The sequence below is a fragment of the Helianthus annuus genome, chromosome 4 (assembly GCF_002127325.2).
Source record: "Helianthus annuus cultivar XRQ/B chromosome 4, HanXRQr2.0-SUNRISE, whole genome shotgun sequence".
Classification (NCBI taxonomy): Eukaryota; Viridiplantae; Streptophyta; class Magnoliopsida; order Asterales; family Asteraceae; genus Helianthus; species Helianthus annuus.
The window spans coordinates 27,901,907-27,914,274 of NC_035436.2; the positions used below are offsets into that span (position 1 = coordinate 27,901,907).

The 12,368-nt window shown below is 35.6% G+C and overlaps 1 protein-coding gene across 1 annotated transcript; it reads left to right on the plus strand.

Moving 5' to 3' along the window:
- Positions 1-3,560: 3,560 nt before the first annotated feature.
- LOC110926744 (3-hydroxy-3-methylglutaryl coenzyme A reductase 2-B-like) lies at positions 3,561-4,258 on the plus strand. Its single transcript, XM_022170445.2, has 2 exons — positions 3,561-3,852; positions 3,991-4,258. The coding sequence occupies exons 1-2, from the start codon at positions 3,611-3,613 to the stop codon at positions 4,256-4,258; spliced, it is 510 nt and encodes a 169-aa protein (XP_022026137.1). The 5' UTR covers positions 3,561-3,610.
- Positions 4,259-12,368: the final 8,110 nt, after the last annotated feature.

Genomic DNA, 12,368 nt, shown 5'->3' on the forward strand with positions numbered 1-12,368 from the left:
AACTGCTAGAGCAATTTATGGCAAAGCGGCCCAACTTGAAGGCTCATGACTGATAAATATTTTGACAGTTTATTTTTCATGTTTTAAATTTTGGGGACCAAAATCTATATGAATATTTTGTAAAGGGTGTGTGTTTATGATCATCTTTCGAGATCCGTTCCCTCTCTACTTTCTCGTTGAGTGATTTCGTAATTAAACTACAGATTTGATATCATATTGCCAATTATATTGAACTTCATAGTTTAAACATAAAGTTTTGCTAGTGTAAAAATTTTAGTAAAATTGAGAATATGACTTCTGGTAGTACAATTCTTTATCTCGGAGCTTTGAATCCAACGCTTAGCTTTCAGTGATGTAATATCTGTTAGATAATTGTGTGTGGAATTGGGTAATTATCCAAGACAAACTCAGATAAAATTTTGAATCGCTTGGCTTGGTTCGAGCCTATAGTTTATAACTGAGCTCAGCTTGTTTGTTTGTTGAGTGTAAACGAGGTAAAGCTTGGATCAAGCTAGGCTTTTAAGTAGTATTAATCTAAGGTTGTATGTTTACTTAGTGCTCCTTAGTTATGAACTAGTTTAAAATGGTAAATGACACTTAAGAAAAACGATTTGAATTTTGGTGGATCATGACAGTAAGGCAACTTGGGTTGCTGATGCAATGCCGTGTTGTTCCCTGATTCCTATTGGAATATGGTGTCGTCTCTAAACCACCGCCAAAAGTTGCTGCTAATGACTTCAATATCCTCAAAGTTGCTACCTCTAAACAAGATACAAGCGGTCCTCTTGGTTTATTTGAGTGTTGCATCAGTGGGCTAACTAAACAAGCAACACACAATGGTTTTATTGGATTACATTGTTTGACTCAACCCAACCAGGTAGGCGATCTCTTTCACCTTGACATTGTGAATTTCAAAGAAGTAATGTTACGAATCATCCATGGCAGGGGCAGAAGTAGTGTATTAGGAGCCCACTTGCGTAGATATCCACTGGCACGGGCAGGTGTAGATATCTTATCGTATAGAACGGGTTTCTAAACTCGTTTTATTTAACAGAAACTGTCTTGGTATACCTACCTCACATAGTTTTTTTTTTGTTATTACTTGTGTACTCTATCCAACTCACGCCTACTTGCGGGGGGACCATATGCACGACACTACAACATCAATTTCTTGATAACCGCACCATAACCGCTATTAACCAATACTTTAACCAAAAGTGTAGTATTGGTTATCTTGTAAGCCCAAACCATGCATGCCCCAAATGCACACCCCTATTTATTTCAAATGTTGCTTGGTTAATTAACTGAAATTAACCATAACTGAAGCTAGCCGTTATGGTTATTGGTTAAATAAAGATGTGAGTATGGTAATGTATATTGTTAATAAAATCGTATTCTTCGTTTTTTATAATTAGACGTGGCACACTATAACAGTATAACAGTAATAAGAACGAAATACATCAATGAATAAATAATACAAACATTACACTATTACATTAATTACAAAATCAATTTCATCTAAGAAAATCTTTGTATCTTGAATCTCTCTTAAGTTCATTCCTAAGTAATCCTGGATAATCTAGGGTTAATGGATTTAAACACCCCCAACTATTGTCATTTGGCCGCTGGCACTCTCAACTTTGACTTTGGCTCACACCACTCCCAACTTGGCATATTGTTTGTAATGGCACCCCTTCGTTAAATAATCACTAACCTGGTTATTAAAATTAGCCCACGTGTCAATTTAAGCTGATGTCGCATGTCCTACGTGTCATTTAAACTGATTCATCTTTAAAACCCCCAATCCCTAACAACAGAACTTCATATCAAAAATGAGTAAACTGCAATTTTACCCCCTGGGGTTTAGGCCAATTGGCACTCTGACCCCCCTAACGAAATAATTGCAATTTTACCCCCCAACGTTTGGTGTTATGTCGCAAGTTTACCCCCGGGCGTCAATTTTGTTAACAAATCTGTTAACTATAACTCGAAATAATTATAATGCCCTTTCATATTACCCTCTGTGTTTTGTTCTACCCATAATATTACCCCCTGGGTCTCTTGTAACCTTTTCAGGCTTACCATCCTCTGTCTTGTTCTTCCCACCAATAAAAGTAGGCAATCTACTAAACACCTGCCCTAATTTGTTATGAAACTGATCCATGTTTGGCAGGTTTTTAGCCTCTTTGACCCATATATCCAAATTCCCATGTAGCAACAGAACTTTGAGAGATCAAATCGCCATGCGGTGATCCACCATCATATCCCACTTCACACTTCAGCCATATCACACTTTTACCATGCTGTGATCTTGTTAGAGGTCTTGAATGGAATAACTTGCACACTTTGACCATGCCGTGATCCACCATCATATCCCACTTCAGCCATATCACAGCAACAAGATCAGACAATCAAATAACCTAGATTCGATAAATTCAATGGTTTTATAACACAATCGAATCTGAATTACAAGATCAAATCGCCTTAACCAATACCCACTTCACAAGATAGCTAAAAAACAAGTTTTTCAAAACCTTTACTTTACGGAGGCATTTAATTAAACACCTGGTGGTCAAGTTTTCTTTCACAAAAGAACACGTTTACAGAGTGAATCAAACGCTACCCAGATGAGAATAGCAATCTGTATAGAGATATAATGGGTAGAAGAATTGAAAAGGTGGGTCTTTGCGTGTCGGCGGGTGGTATACCCAGATATTTTAACATTAAGCACGTAGACCAAAGTTGAATTTGGGAAATGTAGGAGAAAAATGGTGGTGAAGAAAGAAGATTAGGGTGCCATTTATTACTTTATATCAGGAGACTGATTCCTGTTAAAAGTCTTTGTATTCTAATAGGTCTGCCAAATTTAATAAAAAAAAGTGTTCTAATAATGCAGGCGAAGTTGATGTAACGGCAGCGTATTTGGAAGTTTATTTGGTTGTTGTTCGTTCAATCGGATTTTACCCCCAACATGATTTGAGATTTTGTTAATAAACCATGATTTCATCGATTATATGAACAGGATTTGAGATTTCATCAACAACAATAGGGCTTTGAACAACTGAACAGGTACGTTTGATCGCCACGAGCAAATACAACTTTGAGAAGCAGTTTTATGGTGGCTGGAGGTGGCAGTGGTGGTTGTGGTGGTGAATGGCGGTGACAGTGGTGGCAGGGGGTAATATCATAGAGTGGAACAAAACACAGGGGGTAATATGAAAGGGCATTATAGTCATTTCAAGTTATAGTTAACAGATCTGTTAACAAAATTGACGCCGGGGGGTAAACTTGCGACATAACACCAAACGTTGGGGGGTAAAATTGCAATTATTTCGTTAGGGGGGGGGGGGGGGGCTCAGAGTGCCAATTGGCCTAAACCCCAGGGGGTAAAATTGCAGTTTACTCTATCAAAAACCGTATAACTCAGTTAACAATTTGTTAGACGCACCTTGGAGCACAACACCTCAACATACGATCCGGCCGAAGATGCCAGATACATAAGTCGCTTGACGGTTTGCCTCTAGAGGGGTTTGATTACGAGTCAATATTGGGACAATGTTATGAAATGCCGGTTGGTTATGTTTAGATACCCGTGGGTATTGCAGGCCCGATGTTGTTGGATGGAAAGGAGTTCTCGGTGCCTATGGCCACCACTGAAGGTTGTCTTGTTGCTAGCACTAATCGGGGTTGTAAGGCGATTTATGTATCTGGTGGTGCTACCAGTGTATTACTCAAGGATGGGATGACTCTAGCTCCCGTGGTTAGGTTTGGAACCGTAAAGAGAGCTGCTGAGTTGAAGTTGTTCTTGGAGGAACCACTCAACTTTGATACTCTTGCTTCCGTTTTTAACAAGTAACACTTCTCCTTTCCACTACCTCTTATTTAAAAAAAAAACTACTTAATTTTATCATCTAACATTTTCTATACGGTGTTCTAAAATACCTTTTGCATAACAGTTTGAATAAGTTTATATGAATGCCATCATTGCAGATCAAGCCGGTTCGGGAGGCTTCAAAGAATCCAAAGTGTGATTGCTGGGAAAAATCTTTACATAAGGTTCACTTGCAGCACAGGTGATGCAATGGGGATGAACATGGTTTCCAAAGGTGTTCAAAATGTTTTGGACTATCTGCAGCTTGACTTCCCGGATATGGATGTTCTTGGCATCTCCGACAACTATCGTTCTGACAAGAAACCGACAACCGTCAATTGGATAGAAGGAAGAGCACAACACCTAATTTTGTTAACTGATTTCTAGGGTTTTTGATATGAAGTTTCTGTTGTTAGGGATTGGGGGTTTAAAAGATGATGAATCTGTTTAAGTGACACGTAGGACATGCCACATCAGCTTACATTGACACGTAGGCTAATTTTACTAACCAGATTAGTGATTATTTAACGAGGGGGTGCCATGACAAATAATGTGTCAAGTTGGGAGTGGTGTGAGCCAAAGTCAAAGTTGAGAGTGCCAGCGGCCAAATGACAATATTTAGGGGTGTTTAAATCCATTAACCCAATAATCTATGGGACAACTATATATATATATATATATATATATATATATATATATATATATATATATATATATATATATATATATATATATAGGATTAGGTTAATCTTAACCCTTGATCATTTTTTAGATTAAAAGGGTAAGAATGACATTAACTAAGTATGTTTAATGAAAATCTCTTAATTTTCTCATATCTTAACTCTCTCTCATTTTTAATTATTTCTCCATTATTTTAATTATAAGAAATTGAATGTCTTTAAATTTTGGTAGACCATCATGGATTACGGCATTATCATATCACATATGTGTATACAGGTCAGTATATACAAGATTTATACACTTGTGTATTATTACATCTTATTCCCATAGGTCGGTATAAACCAGATTTATACATATGTGTATTATTCAAGTACATATATGTATACAGGTCGGTATATACCAAACGTATACACCTGTGTATTATTCAAGTACATAGTGTATACAAGTCGGTATATACCAGATTTATACACTTGTGTCTTATTACATCTTGTTTCCACTATGCATCTTTTCATCAAACATTGATCTAATACATATATGTATAGAGAATGTAATTAAATATTTTTAATTATGTTCTAGATGGAACAATATTTGATAATGTTTGTATTTTTTTTTTAAATTATCAATGGGGTAGGCTAAATATACCCCCCTTTTATTACTTTTTATACCCCATTTCTATAAAATCACATTAAAACTTTTAATATTTACCCCCTATACAAATCATCATATTAAAAAATATTCTTTTTGTTACAAAACAAATTCAAAAGTGTAAAAAAAGATTACTGACGTTTTTTTAAATATTTATTTTTTAATTTTTGTTTAAATCATATTTTTTAAAAGTTTTCTTATATTGTTTCTAAAGACACTTTCTCAAATGGTATTTTGATTATGTTTTTTATTGAACATCTTTACAAATAAATAATAACATTTTTTCTTATAAAAATAATAAAAAAGGTTTTGAACTTTCTTTTAAAAAAAAGTCTATATTATGTTTTTTCCTCGTCTAGTTTGTATTTTAAAGGTCTTACTTTTATATTTTTAATACTTTAGACGTGTTTATAAAATAATTAACAATTTTTATTTACCAAAAAAGTAAAAAAAATCTTTTAAAATAGCGTTTACAACCCATCTATGTATGTAAGTGAACAAATAAACAATAGATACTAAAATTATTTTATCAAACTATAAATTAACAGTCTATATAAATTCAAATTTAATTAGTGTAAAGAATATGTTATAAACAAGTTAAAACCAGTTTAAGACTTGGATCGAAGTGAACACTTTTCTAAAGCAAAACAAATGGATAAGGTTGATTCACAAATATTTTTCTCTTCTTCATTTAAAAAATATATCAAACTAGTTGATTTAAAAAAATATATGTGGATTTTCTTGTAATGAAAAGTAGGTCATTCGAAACCAAAAGTCACGTAAAAGCATAAACTTAATTACGAATAATCATCGGCTTTCGACCATGCATCAGATACCCACTTCAAGTCGTTCAAAAATAAAAAAAAAACATTTTAAAATATTAAAAATAATAAATATAAGACATTTAAAATACAAACTAGGCGAGGAAAAAAATATAATGTAGACTTTTCTCAAAAATAAAATTCAAAACTTTTTTATTATTGTTTTTATATGAAAAACGTTATTAGTAATTTGTAAAGATGTTCAATAAAAGAAAACATAATCAAAATACTATTTGAGAAAGTGTAAAAAAATATCTGAAAACCTTTTAAAAAAATATGATTTTTTAAATAAACATTTAAAAAAATCTATAATATATTTTTATACTTTTGAATTTGTTTTGTAACAAAAAAGAATACTTAAAAAATATAACTTGTTTATTGGGGCAAATATGACAAGTTTAAATGTGATTTTATGTAAAGGAGGTATAAAAAGTAACAAGTGGAGGTACGTTTAGTAGCCCCCTCATCAAACATTAAGTTAGGTAATTTGTGAGAGAAAAAAAATATAGAGAATGTTATTAATTACTGTTTTAATTGGAAAGAGAAATCAGGAGAGAGAGAGTGAGGGAGAGAAAAATTAATTAATTAAATAAAAAGAGAAAAATACAATTATACTCTTTTGTTTATTAAAATACATGTAAGTTACAAAAGTTAATTACAATCTTACCACTAAAGAAAAAATCTAGATCTACAAAATCAGTGGTTAGGATAAGTTCATTTTGTTTACAAATAAATCATTGTTCACACATGAACCGTATATATATACGGGGTGTAAAAAACGGCTCGTAAAAAAATCGGATGATAAAAAGACGAGTAAATACGGGGGCGTAAAACGGCGCGTAAAAATGAGGCGTAAAAAACGGCTCGTAAAAAACCGGCTCGTAAAAACGTTTTTTGTAAAAAAATCCAAACAAAAATTGTTTTTTGTAAAAAATCATATTTTAAAATGTTTTTTAATTAAAAAAATCTGATTTTAATAAAAAACAATTAATTTAATAAGACAAAAAGGTACTAATAAAAACAAGGCAAATTGGATTTAAATAATCCCAACTCACTGTTATTGGCCAATAATAATCCTAACTCATTTAATCACCAATAATAATCCGAACTATTCACTTTTTTTTGTAAAATACTCCCAGTTAAAAAAACACTAACTAGGTTAAAAATTGCTGACGTGGCATGTGACGTGGCATGCCACATCAGCAAATTTGCTGACGTGGCTGTTGATGTGACATTTTTTGATGATATGGCAGCTGATGTGGCTGTCTATGTGGCATTTTTGATGACGTGGCAACTGATGTGGCAGGTGACGTGGCATGCCACATCAGCAATTTTTAACCTAGTTAGTGTTTTTTTAACTGGGAGTATTTTACAAATAAAAGTGAATAGTTCGGATTATTATTGGTGATTAAATGAGTTGGGATTATTATTGGCCAATAATAGTGAGTTGAGATTATTTAAATCCAATTTGCCTAAAAACAATATATACAATAAGACAAAATAAGCAAATTTACTAAACTGCCTTTTTAACATTAAAATATTAAAAACATAATAAGATAAAAAGAATTTAATATTGGTTTTATAACTTTTTATCTTATCCATCCATCTTCAAAGATCAATGGTTCTCAATTTGTCCGGTAAACTACTAGGGGCCCCCATGGTTTATTAAAAGGGAGGGGAGATTTGCTCCTCATCCGGGGTTTCATTTCATTCATTATGCACTCAAAAGTGAAGGTCTTAAAAACTTCATAGAATTCATGATCGACCATTCCATTTGTGCTTTCAGCAAGTAGGCGACGCGAATCCATTTCTATGCTTCAATCGGATACCAGGAAAGTGATTCTCCGGTTTTCATTTTAGGGTCCTTAATATAATAAATAGATTAAATTCTTATCTATTATAACTATTTTTTCGGTATTCTTTTTTTTTTAAATCATCACATCACCGACTTTGCATGAAACTATATGAAACCTTCTATCCGCATCGTACCATTGCGTTCGATCAACTCCCAAATTAACGAACTAGTAAGTCATATTCACACTCTAGGTTTTATATCGTTTTAAAATATTGTTATTCTACAATCATCAAACTCCCATTCCAAATTTCAATTCAGATTATAAGTTTCCATATTATTATCAATCATGCAACCACTTGCACCGAAGAATCGATTAAACTTAGTCAATACAAAGCCTCCGTCTAATTGCGTAGCCAGTTTTAGTCGTGGTGCAACCACTCACTCAGATATCGGCCATGCCCGTGTTGCGCCTGACCTTCTTGACTTTGAATCTGTGATGCAGAAATGATGAGGAAGATAAAGAGGCTGATGTTGTTGAAGTCTGTGATTCGAACAAACCTAAAGGGTTGGATTGAAGCTGCGAGATTAGAGGAAGATACTGGAAATATTCGGAAAGCAAGAGAGTTGATAAGAAAAGGTTGTGAAGAATTTGCAAAGAATGAGGATGTATGGATCGAGGCATGTCGGTTGGTGAATCCGGATGAAGCTTGTAGGTCCCTCTCGGAGGATCGAGAACAAACCTAAACCTTGTTATACAAACTCACTAGCGAGTGCGGAATCCAAGCTAGCGAGCAAACCGGGATAATGCAAGAACAAACACAAGAATACACAAGACTCAACGATTAACACCACTTGTATTAATGCGTAGAAAGTTTCCGGTTACAAGCACAATGTTTACAATCAGTTTGCAAACTCTCAAAGTGTGTGTGTGTGTTTCGGACAGAATGCTCTCAACTTCCTAACTTTCTGTCTATGTGTGTCTCTCTTCAAACACAATACACTGCATGGGTATTTATACCCAGCCCATGATGTCTGGTCCGAAGGATCCGATAGATGGTCCGAAGGATCATCTTTCGGATATAATGCTTTCGAAGGATCAGCAAGGACCTCGAAAGATCACCTTTCGAGGTCTATCATTCGAAACATATCTTTCGATGAGATCGAAGGATCCACATTATCCTTCGATCTCCTATCCTTCGAGTCAGACAAACAACAAACATATTCTAACCGTTGGCCAAGTCAATCCGGAGGATGGTTGACTTGGTCAACTTACAGGCTACCAAGGACATCGTTTACATACAGACCGAATACAGACAAAGTACAGACACAAGTGCACCAACAAACTCCCCCTTGGCTGTAGCTTTGTCTTTATCTTCTATAGTTGTAGACTCGTCTCGAACTTCGACGGTCTTTGGTCTTCGAGTTACCAAAACTCTGATGTCCTTTCAAGTCTTCAATGTCGGAGGATCTTTAAAGTCTTCACGTCTTGAAAGCAGAGAGTGTATCAACAAACTGCCCGTATCATGTAGGAAGTGTGTTGACAAACTCCCCCTTAACATAAGCTCCCCCTTGAGCTGTGCTCGTGAATGACTTGATCTTTATGAAGTGAGATCCTTGTGGTGTTGATGATGGTCAGCGGCTACTCGATCATCTTCATCTTTTGAGCGCCTTCTCGTCGTGTCTTCATTCCAAAGCTTGTCATCGACCATGTTCTCCTAGCCTTTAGAATCTGCACATGCAAGAAATCTAAACGCGTAATGAGAACAACTGCTTGGAACATAGTATAAGCAAATGACACACGAATGACCATGTCACAATCAAACACCGTCCGACAGTTTGAAAGATTAATAAATTTGTCAATTTTAGATTTAACTTTCAAAACTTGCAAATTTTGACCGTTTATGAAGATTTAGTCAATTCGGTTTTCGTTCAGGTTTCAGGTAACGAAGACTCGAGCTCCAACATCGTACGATCGAAAATAAAGAAGAAATAAAATCTTTTTGGCTTTTATAAAGTTTATATTAAAACACGCCTAAAATCTTTTTGGTATTTTTGAAATTAAAAGACAACAATTTAAAATCCTTTGAGTGTTATCAAACGACATCACCGCTAATGTCGTGCTGATATGCACCAAACGACGAAACTGTTTAACAGAAAGACAATAAAAGTTAAGCAGTAAATAAATAAATATATACAAACATTCTTTTTGCGAGTTTCGAGGGTAAGAGAATCATATCAGTGTACGGTCATGCCAAAACACTCTTGTTGTTCAGTTAGTTAACATTAAGATAAGCATCCTATAACAATTATCGGTATTGTTGTCCACTTAAGCTCAACTTATCAGATGTAATCATGGCGAGGGGATACGTTAAGGTATGATTTATACTTACCGACCGGTGTTCATCCACATCACGACACATTCCCGTATCAAGGTATGCACGAGGGTTCATCTTACCGGTGAGTATACCGATTATCATCTGTTTGACCGTATAAGCTGTGAGATACTCACTTATTTTGATTTGAAAACAAGCCCTATGTGATATAATCACTTATTGATGAGGAACTTGATTTTCGTATGCATGAGGGCACAGGTGCAAGTCCGTGAACAGGTCAGTACTTCCGTACAGCAGAGAGACGAACTTGACACCCGGATAAATGTGATATTTTTATCACTTATTTGTTTTGGACATGTGATTGTTTATCACTTATTGAGGTCGAATGCAGTATGTAATATGTACACGTATGTATAGTATCATGGAAGATCTAGACTTGCGTCCCCGTTATTTTTCGGTAAAAGATACAACCATGATACCCAGATGATAAGCAGCATAAAGACCGAATATCTCAGAACCTCGGCAATCTATCAAACGAAATTTCGGTACTAAGACCATATGCCAATGAATGGTTCCCACCTGATCTTCAGTCGATTAAGATTTATATCACCCTGCACACTTTAAAATGATTGTGAGCCTACCGATACATCTTATATAGAGCTGCTTATCGTTTTTCATTTAAGGTTTAAAGAGGTTTGGATAGACCACTGATGTACTATCATTTTCTCTTTTGCTCGCCAGGAAACTCATTTTTGTTTTTCTATGTTTTTGTGTTTTTGAAATTTTTCAATGTTTTTGGATTTTCAGATTTTCGGATTTACTCCCCCTAAAATCAATAAACTAAGATAAATTTAAAACACAAAGATATTTACAAAAATGATTTTCCGATGTTGGTTTTACTCTTGCTTGACCTTAATGCCGTTTACCAATAATAAGAAGTCAAATCTGGATTTGTCAAAAGCTTTGGTAAATAAGTCGGCACGTTGGTCATCGGTGTGGACCTTAACAACATCGATTAGCCTTTTCTCAAAGCAATCACGTATGAAGTGATATTTGATTTCGATGTGTTTGGTCTTTGAATGCTGCACAGGATTTTTAGTGATATCTAAAGCAGCAGAATTATCAACGTAAATAGGAGTAGTTAGGAATTCAAAACCGTAGTCCCGCAATTGTTGTTGGATCCAAAGAACTTGTGAGCAACAACTTGAGGCAGCAATGTATTCAGCTTCGCATGTTGATGTAGCTACACACGTCTGCTTCTTGCACTGCCATGTGACTAGGCGATTTCCTAAAAACTGACATCCAGCCGTTGTTGATTTGCCGTCGATTTTGCATCCGCCAAAATCAGAATCACTGAATGCGACCAAGTCAAAGTTATTATCCCTAGGATACCACAGACCGGTGTCGGGGTAAGCCTTCAAATAACGAAAAATCCTTTTGACAGCTGCGAGATGTGAGGCCTTCGGGTTAACTTGATATCTGGCAAGCAGGCACGTTGGGTACATTATGTCTGGCCTTGATGCTGTGAGGTACATAAGAGATCCGATCATCGCGCGATAGTATGAAGGGCTAACAGGTTCACCCTTCAAGTCTGGAGTAATTCCGTGATTAGTTGGCAGTGGGGTACCAATGGGCGTTGCATCGGACATCTGGAACCGGCTCAAGATGTCACCAACATATTTAGTCTGATGGATGAATATCCCAGACTCCGTTTGTTGTACTTGTAGGCCCAAGAAGAAATTCATTTCCCCCATAGCACTCATCTCGAACTTATCCTGCATGATGCGCTCGAAATTCCTACACAAAACATCATTAGTAGAACCAAAAATAATATCATCAACATATACCTGTACCAGAAGAAGATCTCCATCTTGTTCTTTGATGAAGAGAGTACAATCGATAAGACCTCTTCGAAAACCGTTCTCCAGCAGATATGTAGATAAGGTTGCATACCAAGCTCGTGGCGCTTGATGAAGACCATAGAGAGCTTTGTTGAGCAACCAAACCCGATCGGGATGAACAGGATCTTCAAAACCTGGAGGCTGTTCGACATATACCTCTTCTTCAACCACACCATGTAGAAATGCACTTTTGACGTCCATCTGGTAAACCTTGAATCCTTTGAATGAGGCATAAGCCAAAAAGATCCGAATAGCTTCCAGACGTGCAACTGGTGCATAGACTTCGTTGTAGTCGATCCCCTCTATCTGACGAAAACCTTG